Source organism: Coloeus monedula, assembly GCF_965178545.1.
Source record: "Coloeus monedula genome assembly, chromosome: 13".
NCBI lineage: Eukaryota > Metazoa > Chordata > Aves > Passeriformes > Corvidae > Coloeus > Coloeus monedula.
The window spans coordinates 5,955,975-5,982,803 of NC_138793.1; the positions used below are offsets into that span (position 1 = coordinate 5,955,975).

The 26,829-nt window shown below is 42.6% G+C and overlaps 1 protein-coding gene across 1 annotated transcript in view; it reads right to left on the reverse strand.

The window, feature by feature from the left end:
* Positions 1-251: 251 nt before the first annotated feature.
* The window catches only part of ZNF536 (zinc finger protein 536), a gene marked incomplete at both ends in the record, with an annotated part of 183,214 nt that continues 156,636 nt past the window's right edge, over positions 252-26,829 (reverse strand). The window contains one exon of the mRNA XM_082289785.1: positions 252-487. Coding sequence (XP_082145911.1) covers positions 252-487 — 236 coding nt within the window. The remainder of the gene's footprint in view (positions 488-26,829) is intronic.

Genomic DNA, 26,829 nt, shown 5'->3' on the forward strand with positions numbered 1-26,829 from the left:
GTGTGTATGTAGATATATATTCAATGTGGGTATGACTGGATATCTCTGTGTCTGTAAATATATATATATATATATGCATGTGTGAGTACATATACATATAGATATATTTAAATGTTTTCAGCATTCTGGATGCTTCTGGGAACTTGCATGCCATCCCTTTCCTTGAAAGCGGTTTAAGCCAGCCCTCACCAACCACGTGTCCAAAGCCAGGGCAGAAGGCTACAGCAGAGCAGGGAAGGACCCACTGGGCATCACTCCTGGGCCTTGCTGCCCTCCTCCGATGGCTCTGCCGAGCTCCCTGCCTTGGCAGCCGCCGGCTCCTCCAAATTCCCAGAAGCTTCGGAGTCGACTCTGGAGCGCTTGAACCTGCGGTCGGGGTACTGGCTGTTGTCAAAGGGCATGCGGTGGACACAGAGCACGTGGGTCTTCAGATTTCCCTTCTGAGAGGCACTGTAGGGGCAGTATCTGCACTGGAAAGGCCGGTGACCTGCGGGACAGACGACAGCATGGTTAGGTTTTGCTTTAGCCCAAGGACATTGCACAGCCTGGACAAATGGGAGACTCTGGAGCCCTCTCCTACTGGGAGGGGCATGGCTCAGTGGCCTCAGTGAAAACAAGAAATCTGTGCTCTTCTTCATTAAAGAAACTGCATTTAAAAAATTCTCTGGATTTCCAGAGCAGTGCAGCTAATCCATCTTCCTCCTCAACCCCAGCTGTAAATCCTTCAGCCCATGATCCAAACCAAACTCTTGTAAATACAGCGTGTACAAAACTGTCTTCTTTTACATTTGTTAATTATCTTTTTTATTGAAGTGCAATTCAAGGATGACAATGTGCAGACCCTTCGTCTAATAAACACACTTTGTCTTTGGGTGGGTTTCTGGGTAAAGAATTGTATGTTTTATTTCAATCGCACAGATTACTTTTTAATGGAAAGAAATAATGGATTGAGATAGCCAAGGTCTCAAACCTGCAAACATTTACTCCAGTGAGATTACTCCTGTGAGTAAAGATACGTGAACATATAAGTGTTTGCTGGACCAGGGCCCAAGGTTATCATCAGCTTTAAAATAAAATGTCCAAGCTAGATTAGAAAAGGAATGTTAATGCACAAAATCTGATAGATGCACTTCTTGTGGATAAAACAGCAATCGACTGCGTAACAAAGGCATGAATGAAAGATATCACTTCTATATCACTTCCTATATTTTTCAGATTATTGTGACTTCAAATCTCCATGCTGTATCTGGTTTTGGAGTTTATGTTTCAACAATCACATTTCAACCTATGCTGGGAAGTTGTTGATGTGTTTTACTGGAACTTTATGAGTTTTGTCTCTCAAATTAACTTAAACCAGGACCATCTGAGGTCAAATGCGCTTAGCTTGCTTTAATTTGCTCAAATAAATGAAGAAATAAATGTGCCAGACCATCTACATAAAGCCAGGATAAGTGAAAAACAATACCCTATCTCCACATTTGAAGAGCACATTTTCCCTTGCTGCCGTGGTACTACTTAGCAGGCACAAAACAGGTTCTGGGGCAGCAGAGGAGGAGAATTATGCTTCCTGCAATGGGGAAAGGGGCTGGACCCTCTGCCCGTGGTTATAGGTGGGAATTTAACAGCTAAACAAATAGACACCTGTTGTGCACTGGTCTGATGCTACCTGTACTGGAGAGGAAATGCTGCCATGGTCCTCCCAGCAGAGATGGGAGCATGGGCAGCTGCTGGCACAGGAGCATGAGCATCTCTGTAGCAGGGTAAATTCACCTGAACCAGCATTAGTGCTCTGGGCTGCTAAAACAACTCACCATTTTTACTGTAACATCAGCACCACCACCTGAAGGCTGAGTCCCCCAAAACATGCTGCTTGCTACCCAGAGGAAAGACACCCGGTTTCCTAAGGCCTTGCCCCAGGAATACAGCCTTGTTTCCTTCCTCAGGGATGGAAAGCTCCCCATCACTCTTTGCTTTCATAAGCTGAAGACTGCCAGAAGTGCGACCACCCTCCCAAATCTCCAACGTGTGTGTTTATGCATGTTATGCCTCCAGCACAGGAAGGACATGGAGCTGTTGGAGCGAGTCCAGAGGAGGCACCAAGACAATCAGAGGGATGGAGAACCTTTTTTATGAGGAAGGGGTGAGAGAACTGGGATGGTTCAGCCTGAAAAAGAGGAGGCTCATGGGTCACCTAATAGTGGTCTTTCAGTTCCTGAAGGGGCTGACAAGAGAGATGGACATGGACTACTGACAAGGACCTAGAGTGACAGGACAAGGGGGAATGGCTTCAAACTGACAGCAGGTTTAGGTTGGATATTAGGAAAAAATTCTTCCCTGTGAGGGTGGGGAGGCCCTGGCACAGAGAAGCTGTGGCTGCCCCATCCATGGAAGTGTTCAAGGCAGGGTTGGATGGGGCTTGGAGCAACCTGGTCTAGTGGAAGGTGTCCCTGCCCACAGAAGGAGGGTTGGAACAAGATGATTTTTAGTGTCCCTTCCCACCCAAGCCACTCTGTGATTCTATGATCTCACCACTCAGCCCTTAGTGCTTTACCCACAAGCAGCTCTTAATAAACAGCCATCCTAGTTCTTTCCTGCAAAGAACAAATTCTAGGCAAGGAATGCACAAAGCATGGCTGGAGCTAACCACCTCACATGCACCAAACTAAAAGCAAACTCTTTTTTCCCACCACTGAAGCAAGTTCAAACCCGTGTTCAAAATTCCATGCAGAGAATGTAATTTATTAATTCAACTCACTTTAATAAATCAGACAATATAAAGTGCACCTACAAGGATTCAGTTCTGCATTGCTTCCCCCACGACTTACTTTTTCAGGCCATCAAAATTTCACATCACTGCCTTGTGAAAAGTAAGTACACAATAAGTTAATTTGTATTGTCACTATGCAGTACAACTGTGGTAAAGAGCACATTCATTTTTAATCCGATATGAATAATATATAAATATGTATACAGAGTGAGGGTCATAGGAAAGCAAGCGGTACATTGTTTACAGCAGAAGTAGTACAAAAAGTAGAGATTATTCTTGCTTGCAAAGATAACAATATCTGCAATTTGCTTGTAACTAAGGGGTGAAGGAAAATTCCCATTTCTCTTAGGTATCCCCATTCATTAATTTTAGCTCCAAAACTTTTTGTGGGTAGCGGGCTCTTAAAATAACCCTTCCCAGATAAGTTAGCAATAAATTTATAATGTTTTATCTAGCAGTGGTTGGTAGGTCCTTTCTTAGCAAGCTATAGTTCATATATATTTTACCCACTATATATTTCCCAATAAAATTATATGAAAGCCCTTCAGAAAAAAAAACATAAAAGAGAAAGAAAAGAAGAAAGGAACCTTCTTGATAGTTCAGGAGATTATGTGATATGCATTGCAATTGTAGAAAAAATAATTAGACTAAAGGTGGGTGGAGCAGGGGGGCAAACTGTGGTGTGCATCTTTCTCTGATCAAAAATTGAGAATAGAGGACAATACATTGTTTGCAGCTGAAATAATCCTTTTGTGGAGCAATGTTCTATCAAGTCTGTGACTGAGCACGTGAAGAGACTTTGCAATCCTCTGGATGGAAGCTGACAGTCTAAGGAAGTAGAACAGCAGAAAATAATAATCAAAATTAGCTAAACTGACAACAGTGATGGCTGGACTCAAAGAACACTTTTAGCATGTGTGGATTTCCCCAGGAGGGGTGATCACTTCCAGCCCCTGCTGGAGCCTCTCCTCTAAAAGTGACCTAAACCTCCCAGGATCCCACCCAGCAAGGGTGACAGTGCTGTGGTGACTCAGGCTCATCATCTTCTCTAGTTTTGACTGAATTTTAGGGAGCACAAGGAGTGTGCATAAGAGATACCTTCTGGCCAGGATGGAGAAGTTTTCTGCAGGCCCATATTAAGAAAAATCCCTTGGTGTTTGAAACTAGTTCACCTTTTTAAAAATATATGCGGCTTCATTAATTTAGGCTTTGAGAAAAAAAAGAAGTAAAGTTTGTTTTCTTCTCTTTCAAGTTTGTGATGTGATATGTTGCTTTGTGACACTTCACGTCAGGCTGCATCAGTCACATCGCGTTAGGTTTCATAACATGGCATGACTGATGCAGCCCAACATGGTGCATCAGCTGAACAGTCAGAAACTGTAGGTTTTGAGAAAGACATGGATCTCAGTCTGGAGTTTAGGGCCACTTGAATGAAAGTTTATCTCAAGTAGGGGCCTTGGATTTAAACAAAGCCATTGCCCAAGAGTGGTTAAAGATTCAAGTACATGCCAAACCCTATTTTGCTTTGTCTAATCTTTAAAACTCAAAATGTATTATTGGAACACATAAAAAGTCAATGTCAATGAAGTGGCACTGGGTTACTCACTGTAATCCAAACACTGCTAATAGTTACTAATTTATTAACTTTGATATAGATCCATTATTTAAGATTAGCGCAAAGGAATACACAAACGAGAGAGAGAAGGAGTGATGAATACTAAAGTCTTTTTCATTAAAAAAATAATTTACATGGTCAAGCCGCATTAATTCTCCACTTCTAAAAATATTTGATCGGCATCCACATTCTATAAAATTTCCACAAAGAAACATCTTATTTTTGTGGTATTACAGGCACATATGTGGGGGTTTGCACTAAAACGTAAAAATGGGCATTGAACTAGTCACATGAATAAGATCAGGAATTTATTCCAGATTGTTAAAAGTGTACTAATCACAGCAAAATCATGGCTTTCTCCCAAAGCAGCAAGAAAATGGTAATTTGAAAGAAAAATGCCAATAATACATCACACACAAGCCGTCTGTTGTCCCCACTGCACCACTTTGTATTATATTGCATATGTGTACATATATACACAGAAACACGCATACAGACACACACACACACGATTTAATGCATAAATCTAGGGGAAAGGCAGAAGAGCAATAACATGATGAACAGAAAACAAATGCTGTGCAATGTACTATAAATTATAATTAAGCTCTGAATAAAATGTGTTTCTTAGATATGACATTTGTTCCCTTAAAATGCAAAAATGGCCGTGATTATCTGACAGAATGTTTTTCCTTAGATGGCCAATGGCTATAGCACTTACTGAGATGCAATACAGCAAACTCATTTCAGATTTCTTTGCCTGGTTTAAGAATATCCTTTTGGTGAAAATCAAAAATAACAGCAATTACCTCTTTAAAACAAATTATTCCCTTGCAAACAGATATTTGAAAAAGCCTCAAAGGCTTGAATTTCTCAGAAACAAATCTCTTTAGCTGGGGCATTGGACACTGAAGATCTGGACTTGACTTCCTGGGATGATGTAGCAATCCCACATGGCCAGGGCTAGCTCTGGCCAGGCCCGGGCACTGGTGCAGGACCGGCTGCAGTGGCTCACGATGGATGGGCACTGCCTGCTACACCGGGATGCTCTGTCCCACAACGTTGCTGGTGGAATGGTCCATGTAATCACACATCTGCTGCCCAGCAAAGCCTGCACTCACAACTTCAGTGAGCCCACACCTCCCCAGGAAGAGCTGCTTTGAATCCTTTTTCGCCACACAAGCTTGTATTTGAGGTACAATCATCTCTAAGCAGATGAAGAACTAACAGCAGGCAACGATGGCCGAGTGCTTTCTGTGTAAGAAGAGAGGCTTTTTGAGCATCTCCAGTTCTCTGGCAGTGACTGCTGGGCTGAACTCCTGTCTCTCTCAGACCACAGCCTCCAGGTCCCAGGCATCTTGGTGAACACTGCCATTTGAAAGTATATTAGAGCATAATAACAAGCATTTGCAAAGGGAAAACTATTTTCATTTAAATCTTGGCTAGTGCAATTTCCTTTTTTTAACGTATAAATTTTCATAAATACATTTCCTATCCACGGCAAACATCCCAAGTACTGTATGCATTACCCAGGAGAGCAGAATGGCTCTAAAGCAGCCATTCGGATCTGGAGCATAACAGTATGGATGGGAAAATGCTGAATAAATATATTTGTCCAATAGACAATAATGGCTCTGATTGAGCCATTCCACTTTATTGGTCTCAAAATAAGCATTTTATGAAATTCCCAAAATACCAGACAGATTAAAGTACACCAAATCAGGTTCATATCTGTAATAAAAGTTTTTATAAAACAATTGAAAAGTATATGTTTATTTACACACAGGCCCAAGACCAACCAAGATGATCTTCTGGGAAAATTTCAATATTCTGTGAAGTTTATATGTTTCTTGGATTGAAAAAAAAAAAAAAAAAAAGTAAAAATTCTATTTCATGTTGACCAAGAAAAGTCATAAACTCAAAAAGCCTTATCTGAGGCTTTTTTGATGATTTTGTCTAGAGCTGCACACAAAAAAAAATGCAGAAATATATCTGGATTTTAGGAAGGCTAGGGAACATTTCCAACTACCAAGGCTAAAGCTTTGGGTTACATGTTTCCATTGGGATGTCTAAAGCCCCCTGATCACCCTCCATTCAGCTGAATTCCTTCCTTACCAGGCTCAATTGTGCAAAGAGTCCTTAGAGGTAGCCAGATTAATTGCTCATGGCACCAGTCTAGTTACTTAAATCCCCCTCACTAATACTGAGCACTCCCAGGAGCAGCTCAGGTCCCAGCACGTGCACTGCCTTTTGGAAGAGCCTTTCTCTTGCTGTGAGTTACTGTGAAGATCTTAATTAGGGGAGGATAACTTTGGGATGAACACCCATGACAAAACATGGCCACCAGCCTGACCCTAAATAAATGCATTAAGGATGTCTGGAAAAAAAAAACCAAACATGCCAAGGTCAGCAGCCATCCCAATGCCAGCACGTGACACTGCAGTCCTGCTGTCCTGCAGAGATGGACATGCAGTGCATGGGCAGGGTGGAGATTCACTGAACCATCACTGGTTGCAGGAGAGCTAGAGAATAAAAAGACCTAATCCGTAATCTGTAATTAATTTGTATCAAAGATTTTTACTTGAACAAAAAACCTTCAATCATTAGATTGAATTCAACCCTCAGATACCTATATGGCTCTTCTGAAACGTAATCAAAGCTGGAGTCTGCTCTTAAGTTAGTGTCTTATACAGTGCTTGGTGTTTCCAAATAGGTATTTCAGCTTGCTGTTGAGTGCACTAAAATGTTTAATGATGACAGAAAAGCAAAAGTTGGTGCTACACTTTGCCTTTAATATGTATCAGTAAAATATTATGTTAATTTCACACATTCTCCCTTAAATAAAAACTTCCCTCGTAGTAACTTAGAAGCTTACAATCACTAATTATCACACCCTGAAGTTTCCTTTAAAAGCAAAAGAAGTAAAAACCACCAACAAAGCAGCCCTGCTATGTAAAACAACCAAGTGCAGGTTGGTCTGACATAGAGGTTAACAGTCACCTGGGCACTCCTGACAAAGAGAATTCTATTGTCCTTCATAGACATGGTTTTACCTTACTGAAAGAATCACTCACAAAATTATGGAAAATATCACTACTTTAACATTTTTTACCTTTGTTATGTAAAATATGGAAATGATAATTATTTGGAGGTAGAGTGAGGAACTTGTTAGCCATCTGTACTGCACTAAATACAAGGGAACTAGGAAATGGCCAGTGAAATCACTGATGGTGTAATAGAGACTTGCAAGTCCTGGGAAAAAAAACATTTCCCATTTCTTGCAGAGTTGGTAAAACAACAGAATTAATCAGCTCCAGCCACTCAGCACAGAATTTGTTTCTTTTTCAGAAGAAGATATTCACACAGGAACTTTTGATTTAGAAGGGAAATGGATCTCTTCTTGGAAGAAACGAAAAGCCTCAGCAGAATAGCTGAAAAGGTTCTCCTAAACAAATATTAAACTTTATGGGAACCCTGTAAAGCTAAAATTCTGAGATAAAGGCAGAAGACTGCTCTTTCTCTGGACCTGTGTGTCTCAGACCACTGCTGGTGGGTGCACACACAGTGTCCTGTGCACTATGGCACCAGTTCAGATTCTGACATGACAAACATGAGTTACGAGCCTGGAGCCTCAGCGGGCTCCAAATGAGGTTAGTGGGAATGCTGTCATTGATTGAGCTTGAAATGCCAGACTATCATTGTCCCATGCTTTGGGAAATTTAATTACATTTAATTTTTCATATTTATTTACTTTGGATTATACACATAAGTAGAGGACAGAGTTCTTATCGAGGGCACTAGATACCTGTTGTAAAGAGCAGGCCAACTCTGACTAAAGTCATAATGGCAATGGTTACAGAAATCATAATCCTTCTCATAATCCTAAACTCACAGCAGCTTGTGGTTTTGGCCAAGCTTTCATTTCCAGCCATTTCTTCCCCCCTGGTACCAATTCCTGGTCTCCCAAACCTTGATGTGTCCCTTCACCTCTGCAGCCTGGGCCTCTCCACACAAGAGGGGAGAGGTACCCGAGCCCAGGGAGTGAGCAGGGTACAGTCCTCACAGCCTTCTCTTTCTCTGGTGCTTTGGGGATCCACGCAGACTGCAACTAATGAAACACATTTTGAAGCTAAGTGGCAGACTTTTCTTCAATATTAACTAACCCCAAGTTCTTCTGATCATCAAAATTACATGCTCAGAGTCCCACCTTTGCCTTTACTTACATATTTCAATTAATTGCTATGTCTATTCACTCCTTTACTTGTTTTAATCACTTCAATAACATTATATTCCCATTCTAACCCCCTTGAGCAAAATATCTCAGTTTTCCTACTAGGTCATTCACAAGTTTTCTCTCTAACGTTCTGTCATATTTTTTAATTGTCTCAGTAAATATTTATTATTTCAGGGAGCATTTACGACTTCTTGAATGAAGTTGCATTTGAATTTAATGTACCTATGATTTCCCAGAATAAATGCTGTACTGGTGGCACTGGGATTTTAGTAAAGAGAACATTCAATTCAGAAGCTAATAGGAAAGACATTGTTAGTGATAGTATTTTACTACCAAATATCCTTTATTCTGCCTAGCAATTCATAAATACAGTAGAATTTCCTCTTTCACTCTGGGCAACTGTCTTGAGTTTATTTATTTTATTTGGCAGAATGGAATTTAAAAAATCCCATACTCAGCTTTCTAAATCTTTCCTGCCCACATTTGGATGTGTTACATCCTCAGCTGGTGTCAAACTGGACAGTCACAAGCCTGAGCCATGCAAAGACCAGCCCCTCTGTGCACAGCCCTGTAAGGATACCAGGTCTCCCCATCACTTCCATGGTCCATAAATCACCTGGGGGGGAAGGGATGGAATTATCCACATGCTATAATGTTTGCTGAAGCAGGACCCTAAGCTAGAACATTTTTTTTCTGCATGTATGATGTCACTTAGACTAACCGTGCTCTCCTTTCATTTTAGTTGTGGCTTTTTCATGTAACTGGGGTAATTTAGATGGTATTTTGTCACATTAACACATGTCATGTACCTCATGATTCTCTAACTTCAGTAACGTGTTAGTGGAGAGACTGAAGAACAAAACACTTTAAGTAAATAAATATCTAGCTCACTAATAGCTAATATTTCAAATTATCCAGGAGTAGCTCACAACCCCACTAATCATTCCGCTAAAGCATCACTATTATCTGTTTATGGGATTTGGTGAGTGGACTTCTCAGAACAACTCATTATTGGCAATGCTTCTGCATTATGTGCCATCACAGCACAGAATTACCACGAGCACAGCCTGAGTGGGAACTCAGAGCAGCCCACCTCTCACCAGGCACATTTCTGATGTGGGTGTACATATAGCTAATGTTCCTGTAAAAAAATAAAACAACAATTTTTTATCATATCCCATTCAACAAACCAGGAGATCAAACAGTAAAAATTAAAGGGCTGCAAAGAGTAAATTGAGCATTAGCTTTGCAGGACCTTTCCCTCTGGAAAGTGCTGTTGGTGTTGTCACAGAAAAAAAGTGTCTTTTTTATCAAGTCACAAAGGAAATGCTTTCTCCCCTTCTCCTTTTCTTTTCTATAAAAGGCTCTCTAAAATGAAAGGTGTCAGACTTTGCTTTTTCTTCTTGGCATGATCCAGAATGTATGGCTGAGGAATGACAGATGTCTGCAACCAGCTGCAATGAAGCATGCTAAAGTTTCAGTCTAATCCACTTATTTCACTGCAGTCACGTAAACCAAAACAAATGGGCAGTGCCTTACATTATAAAAACACAGCAGCATTACTTTGTTGCATAATGTAGCTGATACGCCATCTTTTTATCATTTTTCCTACTGCAGAAAGAATTCACCTCTTTATTAAAAACAGCCCCTGAAAGTTCTCCCGTTCTGCTTGCCTCTATTTTTTTCTTTTAGTGTCACAGCAGTCCTGCGATGCTCCATGCATTACTCAATATGCGGCTATTATAAAAACACCGTCATATTTTTCCAGGGAAGACTGCTTTTGTTTTTAAAAACGTGATCCAATTCAGAAGCCACCGGGCCTTATTCTGCTCTCATCCTTGCTGCCAGCCCATTGCTTGAAGAGACCTGCACTGCTCTGAGTCAGGATTGGATCTGCCATCAGATCAGTGCATGTTTCATCTGTGCAAAAGCCAAATAACAAGTGCACCAAGCACTTACCTCAATGGGTAAAAAAACCCCCACGTGTCTGTTTTCTACTGATCAAACTGGAAATGTCATCAGAGACACAACTAACAGCCTTAATCTACCCAACTAACCTCATTCAAAGCCCACCCATTTTAATGAGGAGGGAGACCCACTACCACAGTGTTTCCCGAAGCCCTGAGCACCCCCCCGTGTTTCGTTATGCCAGAGGGAGTATAACCTAAGTGAACATGGCATTGCTTCCTGGGAAGGGAGACCCTGCCTCACTCCAACATGTAGTGCAGCAACCTTTTGAACCCTCCCCTCTTTAATCCTTGTATGGAAAGGGAAAGGATGAGGAGTCATGTGGCTCCCTCCCTGCCAGCAGTTCCAACAGCTGGGAAGCACTCTTTCAGCGCAATTCATAAAAAAAGATGTGTTGGATTTCGCCGATGGCAGAATGGTGTACAATTTCTGGCCCTTCAGGCTAAAACAATAAATGCAAAGAGGAAAATTTGAGATTTCCCCCCTTAAACTTCCCACAACAACCTCAGCAAAACCACATGACTTGTCTTGTACAATCTCCCTGGTGTTTTCAGTGCTACTTTGGCAGGAAATCAGAATTACTGTTATATAAATTCCATCTGATGCCAGAGCTACCATCTGTGAGTAAAACTGCTTCACCTACGTCTGCCGGCAAAGCCACTCTCCCAGAGACAAGGGAGAAGGGGAAAAAAAATTTGATTAATTTGCAGAATGCTTGTGATTTGCTCATATATTATTATAACTGCTCATCAGCACATGACAAATTCCCAGCACTCCACACAGGAACCCGTTCAGTTTCAGCAGTTTTTTGCGTCGGCACCTGACAGACTGCAGAGCCACTAATGACTTTCAGATGCTTACAAACAGTAATTCTATCTTCAGAATAAAAAGAAAAATCCGTAGGAAGAAAAGAGTAGAGTTAGTCTATTCCATTTCCTTCCTGTATATCAACATGATTTAACTCTTCGGGGCAGCAGTGGTTCCAGGATCACAACACGGCTGCTCCTTGCCTGTAAAAGACAAAGACTGCCAATCTCAGGGGAAAGGTGGAAGCAAAAGCCAGTCTCTGAAGGCTTTCGCTACACCAGCTCTGCAGAGAGCCAGATACAAAGCAGGTAGCCTAGGAAAAGGCACACCTACCCTGCAGTACAGGGAGAAAATACATGCTCTCCCTGGTGCTCCCGAATTCCGTGTCTATTTCCCTATTTTAATACTTCTGATAACCTTTTACATTTTCAGGGAACACATCTGCTTCCTAACTGCAGCTGAAATGTTTTTTTCCCCCTTTAAAAGTATGATTATGCTTTCTGAAGCACTGTCTGTGTGCTTGATTGCCTGTTTTAGATTAGAGATTTTAGCAAGGAAACAAAGACTTCAGAGTGCACATCAGTCCTGCATATGAGAAACCACAGAAGGAATAAGCAATAAAATGTGATGCACCATCTGTCCACAAACAATAACCTGGATGTTCTGAAGGCTTACAAATTATTTAGCACACAACCTCACCGAATTATAGGACCCTTAAATAGAGCAATAGACTGGGAATGAGAACCTCTTTGATGTCCTTTTGTATTTTTTTTCCCAACTCAGCCCTCGATTGATTGCTATCTGTTGAGGTATTTCTCAATGACTATTGGAGCAAGTTGATATTTATTAAGTAGCTCTCTGTAGAATATTTTGCCACAGATTTGAACAGTGGGGTATATGCTGCCTCCCTGGCCCTAGCCTGCTGCAAACAGATTGTTAATCAAAAGACAGGCTAAAAGAATAGTCAGTTGGGAAATTCAGTCCTAAGGGCAAAATGCTGCCCTCGGTACTCATGCGCAACTCCCGCTGGCTTCCACGGCAGCTCACGGGAACGCTCAGGGAGGAATTTGACTTTATTAAGTACTAGAAGCTTTCTGACTGGACTCTTGTAGAACAATTCCCTAACAAAGAATGTGATTTTTTTTCTCCCCCAAATTGCAACCTGCTGCAATTAAAAATAAAATGACATTTTTTCCTAGCTGTCATGCTGAAGCACAGTGATCTTGCATGCAAAACGCATTAGCAACTGAGCACACTCCAGGTACTGTAAACTAGAGTATGTCAAAGCTACTGGATCCCTAGACAAACCTGGCATCCCCCAGCAATACGCTCACATACCAAAATCAAGATTTTCAGAGACCTGTGTTTGGGATAGAGGATTTTGGCTCACCATATTTAAATGTGAAATCACGTACAAAAAAACCAGCCAAACAAACACTAAAAATACTTCTTTTTTAATATGCAGTGAATTGCAAAATTTCTGGATCTACTGTTTTGTTCAACCTCTTCTCTGCATTATAAATTCCTGAGTTTTTAGTGAACATTAGAATTTGTTTTTTCCAATTGAAGCATGCCTCTAAACCCATACTCCAAAATAAATCAGCATCCCTAAAAACCACCCACTTAATTTTAAAAAGGAAGTGCCTTCCCAAAATATTTCTTTTGCTTTGGTTTCCATAGAATTTTTTCTGCAAATTTTCTTAACACAACATTTCCCACGCTGGCTCTCAGCTAACAAACATCCAGACCCACCTACCAAAGGTCTTCTCAGTGTGGTCTTTACTCTTTTGCCTAGATGGCAGATAAAAATTCAAATAAAAATAGATATTAGAAGACAGAGGATTTTTTTTTTATCATATTCTTTTTGACAAACAGAGGCCAAGAGGGAGGTAACTGTATAATTAACTTTAGATGTGCCTAATGTAACTCCATTATCATTGATGGGTCTTATGGAGAGACACTGAGAGGGAAATGTGCCTTCTAGAGTTTCATAGTGGAGCCAGAACTATTGAAGAATATTTCAGTATTTAGGCCCTGATTCAGCAAATTGCTGAAGGTTATGCATACTACAAAGCCTGTAAGTCATCCCACAGACTTGTGTGGAATGCACAGGAGCTTGCACAATGCATGAGCCCAAGTTGTTCCTGAGCTGGGGCCTCGTAGCTTGGCCCTTACTTACAAAGATTCATAAAAGAGACATGAAAATTTGCCTGGGGATAAAAGCTGGCACATTACATTGTCTCATTGTGAATCTGTGCTCCTTTTTGCATTTATTTTTGCATTTATTTCTATGTGGTGTTTGCTCTGGGTGCAAGAGGGACAGTGGGCTCCAAGGACACGGGGAGGGTGAGGGTCCAGCAGCCCAGCACCTGTGCAGGGGGACCTGCAGCCATCCCAAGCTGCCCCTGCAGCCAAGGTGGGGCCCACAGCCAGCGAGAGGAACTGGTTGCTAACTGGGAGGATGGGAATTTTAGCATCACTGGGGGGCACACGGAGCCTGCTGGTTGCTGTATGTGTTACACACAGACCAACAGTCCACACCCAGAGCTGAGGTTGCTGTCACCCACATCCCTAAAGCCACGTGTTGCCAGGCAGGAAAGTGCACAAGATGAAGAAAAACCCTTGGATGTCAAAAGAAACAAAACCAAAATTCCCTTCCAACTACTCCTGTGGCAGTCAGTATGCAGAGGACTGGGTGCTACTGAAGATTTTATTTTAGATAAAATTAGAGAAGTCCAAGATTTCTATGGGCAGCAAGACACTGTGCCCATTTAGGGTGTCTGGGTATTTTTTTGGTGATTAGAGTAAAGGAGCTCCCTACCTATCTCTGATAGGTAAGAAAATCACAGTGTGTCAGGTAGCAAAGAGGCAAACATCCCTGCCAGAATGTCCAGCACACCAAAGCCTTGCTGCTCCTGCTGCCTGTAGGAGAGCCACTCAATACCACAGAAGCTTCATTGACTTCCACCAGCTTCCAGGGAGAAGATTTACTTATACGAAATCAATGGCAGGCTCCGGGCTTTCAAGCAAACTGATACCCACTTGGGCTTCTCTGTGTATAAACCAAAACAATTTTGCAACAAAACTAATGCATACAGTGGTTAGAGGGGGCCAAAATATTTTGCCTTCTGGAGAAGGGATGCAATTTCTCTGATTTCAACAAATAATCTGAGGCAGGTAACTTTTCTCTATCTACCGTTATGCTAATCAGAACAGAGAGGTCTATAAATGTACTTAAAGAGACAACTAAAAAAAATTAATCTGTGGTTTAACTTAAAGGTCAACTCAATACATATTGAGAAGTCAACTGAAATTCTGCCATTAAATATAATCACTCCTTCTAGGGTGGTAAATACTGTGTGGAAATACCCATCAGGAGTCAAATCTTGATCTCAGACAGCACATGGATGGAGTAGAGCAGTGCTGATCTTGCATACAGAGTCCTTACATCTGAGCCTCTAGGTATCAAGACCCAGGCCACTGGAAAAGCTCGTTTAAATTCCATAGGGTGTGATTAATATAGTGATATATATATATAAATATCTATATCTTTTAAAAATCTTGGGGGAAGGGGGCTGTGGGTTTCTGGACTTTTTCCAGCTTTCTGGATTCCTACTTTCAAGCATTTTCTGTAACATGAAAGGCTAGAGAGTTCCTTTCTTATAGAAAGAACAGAGAGATTTTTCTATAATCACATGGCTACCACGGTGAAAGCCTTTCAGATATAGAAACTACCCCAGCCATTACAGTAAAATCAGGAAGAGCAAGAACAGCCACAGGACCCTGAGCCCCTGCTCCTCGGCTCTGGGGCAGGCGTCCATCCCAAGCCCTTACTGTACACACAATTGTTCACAACCTCAAATCAGTTTTACCATTCTCTAATAGAAAGAAGTAAATTGAAAAAGGCTTAACTAGCATTTTATACATGTACAAACTTATTCTTTAAATTTTAATATATGGAAGGTACAGTATAGGCGTTTTCTTCTGAAATAATGTCAAAGATTTGGGGAGGGAAGGCACAAAGGTCAGATTTAAATCCTGAAGGTAGCATAAAAAATTTAGATAACACTGTATATACTTTTGTATGGCATGTGTACTGACAGTGTCACCATCAGCATGGGCTCTAGAATTCATAATCCACTGTGCTATTTTTTAAAATAGTTTGATTTGTTTATTAACTGTGCTTTCCTATTTCCATGAGATATAGACATCGACAGTGAATAGACCTTTTCTAATTGAACTGATAGCTTGAAAGTGAACATGTCCTTGAATTTACACTGAAAGATAGACAGTGATTATTTATAATAAGGGATTTAGTCAACTGCCTTTCCATTTGTACAGCAAGGACTTTATCAACAGACCATGTTTAGGTAAATAGTGCCAAATAAGATAAATTTTGTATTAAAGGACGAATGTCTCGCAGTGTCAGATGTACAAGGAAGAGACATTTGGCTGATGATATGTCCTGTAAGTATAAAAGAGAGTATTAAGATAACACTTTATGCTAGCATTAATACATCAAAGTTCTGGACTGACCTGTTTCATCCAAAGTGAAAGCGAGGATGCTCCTAATTCCTATCTAAGATTAATTTAATTCAGAAGGCATTCAGCCTTATGTCCTGTTTTGCAGCTTTATAAGAATTGCTAGATTTGCAAAATAGCACGGCTGTACGCACGTTAATAAATGGTCTGTGTTTGTCTAGGCAGAGTTGAAGCCTTTCTTTAAAAACACACACACACACACACACACAACTCCGGCTCCGTGAGCTTGCTTTGCCCACAATATTAGAGCTCAGCTATCTCCTTGCTGAAGGGCCTATTTGTCTGCTTTAAGTGAAATCACTCAATTCTCAAAAGTCAGTGGAGGACTTTGGAAGGGGGAGGGCTGGGAGAGGCCACTCCAAATAAGTTCCATTAATCAAAAGACACAGTCTAATGTAACTAATATTTTACAATTAGAGAAGACAAGATGGAACTAAAAGCCATCTATCTCTCTTACACCACATGATCATCGATTCATAATCAGAAGACTGAGAGTCGCACAAAGATGCATTTACAGGGCTGGGGGAGGGGGCTGGGTCGGAGCCGGAGATAATGAACACGATGAGAAGGAGCGGCGCTGAAGGCTGGGGAAAGATGACAGAGTGGTTCAATGGTGACGGATGACACGAAGATGAGTACTGATACCTGACAGGCAGCGAATGATGACTGCAGTCCTTTCCCACCATTATGATCCTCAATTATCTTGCTAAGGACTAAGAGGAAAAAAAAAAAAAAAAAGCCAAAGTGGCTCAGCCCATCCGTTTATTTATAAGCTGGGATAATGCTAGAGTGTGCCAGGCTGCTGGGAAAGGCCACCTTCCGCAATTTGATCAGCACTTTATAGGAGCTGTAGTTTTCATTGTCAGCGCTCATGGGCACAAGGGGAAATGGGTAAAATACAGTACTTGTCCGTCTATTTTGTAATAAAATTCCTAAATCTTCAAAGGGAGTTATTTTTTTTCTTTCACTGCCACCTTCAGGAAAAAAAACAAAACCCCAGGCTGACCAAAATAATAAAAGAGAAAATGGGCTTTGTATTTGCACATAGAGTTAGCGGGTTGGAGCCTGCGCTCCCAAAATTCCACATGCAGATCTATCCAAATGAATGATACGTGGTGGGGGATGAGCCAGCATGAGCAAGAGCCGCAGCTATGAGGAGCGCAGGAGCAAAGTGAAGGGGAACTTTTCAAGATTCTTCATTGATTTAGGGAATTATTAATAAAAAGGGAAGAAAGTTCGCTCGAGACTGCTTTGTAGTTGCAGAAGATGCCACAGGCTAGCATTTCTGTGCCAAAGAATATGCCGTTCTGCTACATTATTTATTTTTAAAGACACAGATCTCCTAGCTATGTTGGAGTCATTGCTTTGGAGAAAAAGAAAAACAAATTAAGATTAATGTTCTACACAGCTCCCGATAGCAGTAAATATTTGATCAGAACAATTCACATTTAAATGTTGACATATTAAAAATCATATTTTTGGGAAGAAATATTTCTTTTTCGTGCTTTAACCGAAACTTCATTTTCCTGTCTCTTTCCCCCACTTGTCCTCTTGGAGAAACAAAGTCACACAATATAGCACCACATTTTTCTATCCAGGATAACTAAAATGAACAAAACCAGGTCATAAACAGCTCTGTTTAAAAAAAATAATGAGAAAAAATTTCACACAGCCTATACAGGTCACACGTATTCTACAATCCTGCCTGCCTTTTTCCTCTCTCTCATTTTTCTCCAAGAGAGCAGGCTGCTCAGTTCAGCAGGGCACAGTGCTCTGCCCCAGCCCAAGAGGGCACAGTGGGCAGGGTTTGCTGCCCGCAGTGCCCTCTTCCCACCACAGCAGGGCACAGGTTCCCAGCAAAGGGGGCATCCTGCACATTTTGGGGTGGTGACAGTCCAGTCCCTCACAGAGATGGGTTTACAGGTCTGTCTGCAGCTCTGCCTGCTAACCAGGGGCAGGAACAAACCAGCCAGAGACATGTAGAACACCGTCTTCTGTGTTCATGAGCAAGCATGAAGCACCAGGTAGGAAACCTGAGCCCATGAAGAGGCTTAAAGACCAACACACGAGGCTTCATCTGACTCCATGGTAAAACTTCCCGTGTACTTTTCCTGGCTCCAGGACTGTCAGAAAATTATTTCAGCACAAAGAAGACATATCCGAAAAGAGCTGTGTCATCTGTGGTAGAAGTAAAGTGCCCCCAGTCACACCAGTTCCTGTTGGCCAAGGGACGTGTATTAATAAGCATTAGGAGCATTAGCAGGTGCTTCTTGTTATCAGAGATATTACAAGCAAAGGAGTTCTGTATTTTGGCAACATATGTTAAACAAAATAGGTGGGGGTAAAAATCCAATAGCAAGAATTAGCCTAAATATACTTGTAAATGCTACGGGGGTAATGTCTGCTTTAACGCCCTGAGCATGTGCTGGGCTGCCTGGGCACCAGGGCAAGAGGTGCTCCAGCTGGCAACCCCAATGCCAAGGGAAGGCAAGAATGTGTCAGGACGTGCTAGGGATACCTGGGACACCACTGGGTTGACAAAGATCATGTCCCCAGCTGAGAGAAAACATTCTATGTGAGAAAGTCCAGCTTTTATAGAGCTGCTCCTTAATTTTGATGGCTTCCATCTTTGCTTTTGCATGGAGAATACACAGGTTAGGCTGGCTTTGAAAGGACACTGGTGCAAGAAATGCAGCAGCCATCACACAGAGAGTGTGTGCACAATGAGAAGCCCTGCTGGAACAAGACCATAAATATTCCAAGAAGCATTTCCCAGATATCCATTTAGGAATCCTAATTATGAACAAATGTCCTTAATCTGCCCACTTCATACATCTGAGATTTAAGACAGGTTGAATCCATGATCATCATCGTAATTAGCACAAACAAAAGGGCCAGATGTGAGAAGCATGGTTCTGATGTCAGGGTCTTGATAGCAATTGATCAAATATTGTATAGCTATAACTGGTTTTCATAAATAGCATATCCTCAGAAGTGATAATAACCAACACATTATAAATTTTTCAGGGATTTTTTTGCAAGAGCACATGCTTCACTTGTGTACAAGTTGGACCCATCTCCCTGTAACGTTCCTTCAGCATTTGTGGCAAAACAACTCGGCTGCCATCGGTGGATTCACAATTGTGTAAAATTGGACTATCATAGTGATTAATTGGGCTAACTTAATCTGTACATACAAATTAAGTAACTGCACTCACAAATACCTAATTTAGCATGTGCATGCAATATTTTAATTTGCACATACAATCACACACTTTGGGTAAATGAGATACACGATTATGAACAATTTTTTTTCTGCCCATGTCTGCACGTGTAAATTCTCTGAAAAAAATTCTCATTATTTATACTGAACCCAGATAAACAAATATTTCTTTTACCTACCAATATCACTTCTGTTTTCCAAATGGCTACCAGGAGAAGCTATGTATATTTATGAACTAGAAGGCAAATTAATAAAAAGGATAAAAAGAAAAAGAAAAAGAAAAATCTTACAATTAACGTGGTTGTGCTTGAACACAATTCTAACATACAAGAGTATTAGAATTTTGCTTGAACAAGCACTGCAAGACTCAAGCTTTAAAATAAAATTTTTGAAACTCTACAGAAAAGAGTTTTACTAGTATTAAAATAAAATATTTAGTTATTAACACAGTGTTCAGATTTTTTCATGAACAAAAACTTGAGATGCTGAGGTTTATTCTGCTGTCAATTCAGACCACAAGGGCGATGTAACAGCTGCCATTCAACATGCAGCAGCAGCAGCAATATAAGCTAAAGTTTAGCTTTTTGTTATCCCCGGAGCTTTTAATCAGTGGGGACTGTTCAAGAAACGACTGGATGAAACACCCAGTGCCATGGTCTAATTGAGAAGATGGTGAGCAGTCAAAGGTTGGAGTCAATGATTTTAGAGGTCTTTTCCAACCTAAACAATTCTGTGATTCTGTGAAATAACGCCTGAATGGTGCATTAATAATTCCATACAAAATTAACCAGGAATTATTTTCAAAAATGAGAAGGGGAATAGAAATAAAAATTAAAAAAAAAAAAAAAGAAGAAAATGAAAACTAATAAAAAAGCAGGGCTACAAGCAGAGCCCTCACCGCGCTGTAAAGGACAGACACGGGAATAATTATTTAGACGGGCGCTCTGATAAAAACCCATCATATGGCTCGGGAGCGTGCGGGGTGCCAGGAGCGGCTCAGCAAGCGGTTTGGGCCAAAAGAAAAGAAAGAAAAAAGAAACATTTCTCCGGCTGTGTTCGTGTCTCAGCGCCCGCGGGTCCCCCCGCTGGCCCCGAGCGCGGCCGGGCCGGGCCGGGCGGGGCGGGCGCTCGGTCTGCAGCGCCACCTGCGGGCGGCACCGGGGCAGCGCAGCGCGGGCAGCGCGCCCGGGCCGGGTCACGGCGCGGTCACTGCCCCGCACCGCGGCATGGGCACCCCGGACACGGCCCGGGACCAGGACAGCACCGCACCCGCGGCATGGGCACCCCGGACACGGCCCGGGACCAGGACAGCACCGCACCCGCGGCATGGGCACCCCGGACACGGCCCGGGACCAGGACAGCACCGCACCCGCGGCATGGGCACCCCGGACACGGCCCGGGACCAGGACAGCACCGCACCCGCGGCATGGGCACCCCGGACACGGCCCGGGACCAGGACAGCACCGCACCCGCGGCATGGGCACCCCGGACACGGCCCGGGACCAGGACAGCACCGCACCCGCGGCATGGGCACCCCGGACACGGCCCGGGACCAGGACAGCACCGCACCCGCGGCATGGGCACCCCGGACACGGCCCGGGACCAGGACAGCACCGCACCCGCGGCATGGGCACCCCGGACACGGCCCGGGACCAGGACAGCACCGCACCCGCGGCATGGGCACCCCGGACACGGCCCGGGACCAGGACAGCACCGCACCCGCGGCATGGGCACCCCGGACACGGCCCGGGACCAGGACAGCACCGCACCCGCGGCATGGGCACCCCGGACACGGCCCGGGACCAGGACAGCACCGCATCTTGGACACAGCCCCGGGATGGGAACAGACCCGGGCCCCGCACACAGTCCCGGGACCGAAACAACCCCGCACCCCGGACGCAGTCCCGGGACCGCAACAACCCCAGACACAGCCCTGAGACCGCAACAAGCCCGCACTCGGCGGGTCAGGCACTGCCGCTGCTGTGTGGCACCCAGAAGCCGCAGAGACGGGCAGCGGCGCGGGTTCAAGCTGACCAGCCTGCAAATGATAGAAATGTGCTGCAGGACACGTTGCGCAACGCCAAGGGGCTGATTTTTAGGTGGTATAGGGATAGGGAGGCTTTGCTCCACGCCAAGGAGCCACCACGTTGATTTTTTTAATGTTTATGCAGCAAACTGGCTTGTTGGGGGGAAAAACCGGCCTAATTTTAGCCATTCTACATGAATACAAGTAGGGCATGAGAATTACAGCCATGAAGTTGTGGCTTTTGCAGCCTCCCGAGCCCATCGATCGTGGCCTGAGCCCCAGCACTTTCCTTCAGCTTCGGGCTCAGAGCATGGGTTTGGTTCTCACTCCATCCCGTGGGGAGCCAGCTCTGCTCTCCACGGTGTCTGCCAGCCCCTGCTCTGGGTTTGGCTTCACATAGCTCCTGGCCATCAGCTGAGGTTCTACCTCCCTAGAGGACATCGTCAAGGTCATAAATCGGATATTTAACTATAAAAAAAGTGCGGCATGTTCCTCTGCTGCATGCACAACAGCCCCGAAGTGCTGGCGTGGGTCTCCCACGCCCCATTTCAGAAGGATGAAACTTTGCCTGGTGCAGGCTTTGGGCTCGGAGCTGCCCCTGTGGAGTGCACCTGGGACAGTGTGGGTGGGCAGCAGGGCTTCTCCCCTGGCAGCACAAAAATGCAGGCTGGCGTGCGGCACAAGGAGCTGAAAATGAGCTCAGATTTTGCCTCAAAACTATTTGTAGCATCAAAACCCTTTTGTGGTGTTACAACTCACGTGAGACCAAACCTTGGCCCCAGTAATGCAGACAAAAACTCTCCTTAAATTAAACAGGGAGTTATTTTTTTCATCCTGCAAAGGAGGAACTTTGCTATAACAAAAATAACTAAGTGAACAGAAAAGAGACAAATTAAGAGAAAGGTAGGGTTGGAATTAAATGGAAAATAAAGTACATCACATCACTAATTGAGTCAATTTGTTGATTATAAAGCCAGAAGGCACCACTGAGATCACTCTTCCTGACCTCCAAAATCATGCAGTCTAGAGGAGTTCCCGGAATTAATCCATGCTTTGAGCCTAAAAGCTGTGGCTGAAGTAGATGATAACTTCCAGAAAAATATTCTGTCTTTATCTATTACAACCTATACTGAAATCCTCATCCCTTTGTGCAAACAGCTGACTATCTAGCAGTGTCATCCTTGTGAGCATTAAGTCTCTGTCAGAGGTCCTGCTCCCTCAGCACAGAAGTGCCTGCCCATTCCTGAAGTGTGATTTGTTGTCTTACACGTGGCTTTAAATTATTTCTGTGCAATTGGGCCCAAATTATGGAGTAGCAAGTACAGAGAGATGTGGATCAGTGTCTTCCTGGCTGCATTATCTACTTACTAGTCACACCTCTGGGCTAGTTGCGAGCTATTCAAGTAACCAGCTTTTCCACCATGCAACTGATTAAAAAGAAAAACAAAAAAACTCAAAAAACCAACAACCCAAAACAACCCCACACAAGAAATCAAAAATCGGGCAGTCTGCTGTTAAATGTCACAGATAATAATATATTGTTGTTTTCAACAGTAAACTTTGAAGTGTTTTTAGAGATTGGATTGGATTCACCATTGATATTTTGCAAACCAGGAATATAATGCGCTGAAGTTGACCGACATCCCTGGGGTTCACAGAATCGCAGAATAATTTAGGTTGGAAAAGAACTCTGAGATCATCGAGTCCTACCTTAGACTGATCACCACCTTGTCAACCAAACTAGGGCAAGATGGTGGCAGAGTCAGGAAGAAGACCTGAGATTTTAATGGAGCACCAAATCCACCAGTCAGGCTTCAGGTTTAATAGCTCCCTACTAGATGGGCAATTTTTAATCCATTCAACCTGCACCATATATTAATTTTTCAATATTCTTATTAATTTGGGTTTACTTGCAGTAATCAAAATGTCACACTGCAGAAAGACAAAAGCCATGTGGAATTTTACCACCCCAATCTTGCTACTTTTACCAAACCAACTTGCAATCCTGTCAAAAAATCACGTTAAATTTGATGAGATTTGTTTTTGCAAACATGTATTGAGTGGCTTTAATTATGTTTTCCACCATTAATTCTTTATGAAATGAGTCTGAGCTAATCTATTTCATTATTTTCCCCAGAGAGAAGGAAGTCTGGCAATTATTTAGGTCACGAGATCGCCTTACTTACAGCCTTCTGAAAGTTCATGGTCCAAAACTTAATAAAAGCCACACTTAATTGAAGCCTCTACTTTTGTCTATTTATTAAAATCCTTTGACTATTAACATATTCCTCATTTCCTAAAGGGTAGAGGCCCAGCGACTGCCTTGTGCCTTTTTCTTTCCCTACCCTCTTATCTACACCCGGATAAGATCTCTGGTCCCTTTGGAGTGATTTTGGATTGTGCCTTTTACCAGGTAGATAGAAGGATTCATTTAGAAAGTTAGTCGATAGAACTGTTCTTTGCTTTTAATGCTAATTTCAGCACTACAAACTTTCTCCTGATTTGCCCAGGGACACAGCAGATATCTCTAAGAGCCTCATGCCTCATTTTACCTCTCAGTAACGTTGGAAGCATATATTTTAGGAGCATTATGAGAACTAATTAGCGAATCTTTCCAAAACTGCAAGGCAAGTGCATATTCCCTTCATGCAATCTATTTCCTTGCGATGTACTCTGTTGAGGCAGAAGCCAGGATTCCTCTGTGGCACTCGAAGAGGATGTGTTGGAGGCAGTGGATCAATTACTTGCTACAATTCCAAAGCCATAAGGCTCCTTGGACAGCTCCCACAACACCAACTCTCTCTGCAAGCAGGGGCTCGGTGCCCACGGACGGAGCAGCCGCGCTGATATTCTGCTTACTGACTCAGAGCTGTGACAGGAGCAGTGACAGTGACAGCACAGCACCAGGGCAGTGCTGACATGGCCCTGGCAGCTGACTGCCTTCAAGAGGACACACATTTCTCTGTGTTCCTGCACACTTGGTGCTAATGGTCATGTTCAAACCCAGGATCATGAGCTTTCTACCTGTTTGACAACTGTGAAAGAGAAAGGGGTTATTTTAACTGCAGCACAGTCCTTATCCATCACCTAAGTTTCCTTCAGCTTCCTGTGCTATCCAAACCAGCTCTCCTCAAAACACTGTAAAGCCAGATTTTGCTCATGTAAAAAGCATTATACAGACTTCTGAGTAGTTCACAATTCTAGGGATGGTTTACATGATTTTTAGGGCAAATGAACAAATTGCACTTTGCTTTCCAATACTGTAATACTTAGTCTGCTCTTGATTGAATGCAGGATGCATTGTTACATTAAGAATTAATATCTAGTTTTAATATGTTTTCAGTGTCCTCTACAAGACAACTTTTTCCTTTGGCAACCTCAATGCCTATAAAACCCAGACACGCTCTTTTCTCAGCAGCAATCTTTCCTTGAAAATACAAAATGCTATTTCATCTGAGGTTGCATGTTAGCTTATGCACCAGGGGATTGATTAAAGGGAAGTGTAACACGAAATGAGGGAGAGGTGGAAGAGAGGTTCTTTTCCTCATGATTTTTTTTTTAACTATTATTATTGCTTAGAAAAAATCAGACTCAAAACATCCAGCTGAAAACCTGATTGGAAACAGAAATTCCAGCTCAGAAGTATTCTGTGATGATTCATGAGAACAATAGTTTAGTGCCTATTGCTTCCAGTTCCCTTCTAATGGCCAGTTTTCACATGTGGACCACCAGGACTAGGATCAAAGTTGCCTTCTTTTGGGAGTATTTTCATTATTGGCAAGGCATTCACTAGCACCACATCCACAAACTGAATCAAGGGGAGAAGTGAGAAGTAGAATAAATTGCTATATGGGGAAAAGCAGATTGAGTGCTCTTGATATGCTAAAGGAATAAAAATCAGCTCTCTGGAAATGTTTGATATATCTGTGAGAAATCCCTGTCTTGGGATGGACTCTCTAGGAGAGGGAATTCAACATCATATCCAAAAAACAAATCAAAACCCCACTATAATGCATTTATTTATTGAATCTCGTTTTGACAGTCAGTTTCTTGATTTGCAGGAACCTGCCTCATGATAATTAATTTCTTGACATTGGCAATGACACAGATGCCCCTAAATCTCCTTCCTTCTTACCTAGCTCAGCTATTGAAAGGAGACCCTGGAGGACAACAAAGTCACACCAACCCAAACAAGAGCTCTCACAAGCATCATCTGGAGCACTTCTGAATGGTGACTTTGCAGGCCTGCAGTTTTGGGTAGTGCAAAATATTCTTTGTGAAAGGATCCTTGGTAAGAAAAACACATTGCTTTGGAAAAACAAACAAACAGACAAACAAACAAACCGCTCAGAACCAAACTTCCATAAAATCAGTTAAGGTAGCACATTTCAAATCAACCATAATAAAAAGTATTGTTAATGTTTGCCTTCAGCTCCAAGGACCTCACTACATCCTCTCAGTTCAGAAGGTATGGGTAAAGAGACATGAATGACTTCTCCACCTCATTTGGTGGTCACTAAGTGACCCCGTGAACCAAGCAAAGTCTTGGACTTTGTTCTGACTGGTATTGCAGCTCACAGGACTGGTTTTCTTGGCCATACAGTCTATGATGTTAATTCAAACCCAGAATTTCCTTACTCATTTAGCAACGAGAGAGGGAAACATTTGCCCACCTGCTCTGAGCACAGGGAGGTTTCTGTGCCACACAGCCACTACCCACCCAGCTTTCCCTGCAGAGGATGCTGAAACACCATATGCTGCAGCTTTATTGGGAAGGTAATGAGCAAAGACAGCAGCATCAGAGCTGGTGGTTGAGAACCTTAGAGCAGCACACACCAGGGGAGCGGCTTTGCCCAGGAGCCCTTCCCCAGCCTGTGATCTCTGTGGTGGCACCTGGGAGGTGCTCAGCCCCATCACTGATCCCCATGGGACTCTGGGCACCTGGACCCCTCTTCTTGAAATGAGGGGACACCTCACAAACCTCTGCCACATGAGGAACTCACTCACATGAGGAACTGAAAAGCTGCAAGCACCTTCCTTCTGACCAGCTGCTTCCAAATGTGAAGTTGATGATTTGGAGACAAAAAGTACCCCTGGCATATCCTATAGTGACATATGTATTTTTTTCCTGTATCACAGTAGACTGAACCTGTGTGAGATCTGTAAATAAGGTATTTTTGCTTAGCTCCTCTCTTGTCACTTGAAATCATGTGAAATTTGGGGGTTTATCACAATATTGCTGTTTCTTGACAAAAGACCCACAATTATTATTTACATTTGGGGTATTTCACTCTTTTTGGTACGTGAAGTTTGTTACAATTTTTTATTACTTTTACAAAATGTCTTGCATTATGAAGAACAATTCTTATGTATTTCATGCCATTGAGTTAACCATGAAAAACATTTACGTATGTCTGGCAAGAAAGTTTTGTGAAGAGATTCCAGCTAAATCCTAGTTAAAAGAACTTCATGTGTAATAAAGTCCTCAAAAATATTAAAAATCATATTTAAAGCATTCTCATAAAATGTGTATTGAGAAAAGACAAGTTAATTCTCAAAGGCTCCATTATTGAAGCAAAAATTAATATTTGTACTGTTTCTAAATTGGAATAAAATTGCAAGGATGCAAACACTATCCTATATCATAATC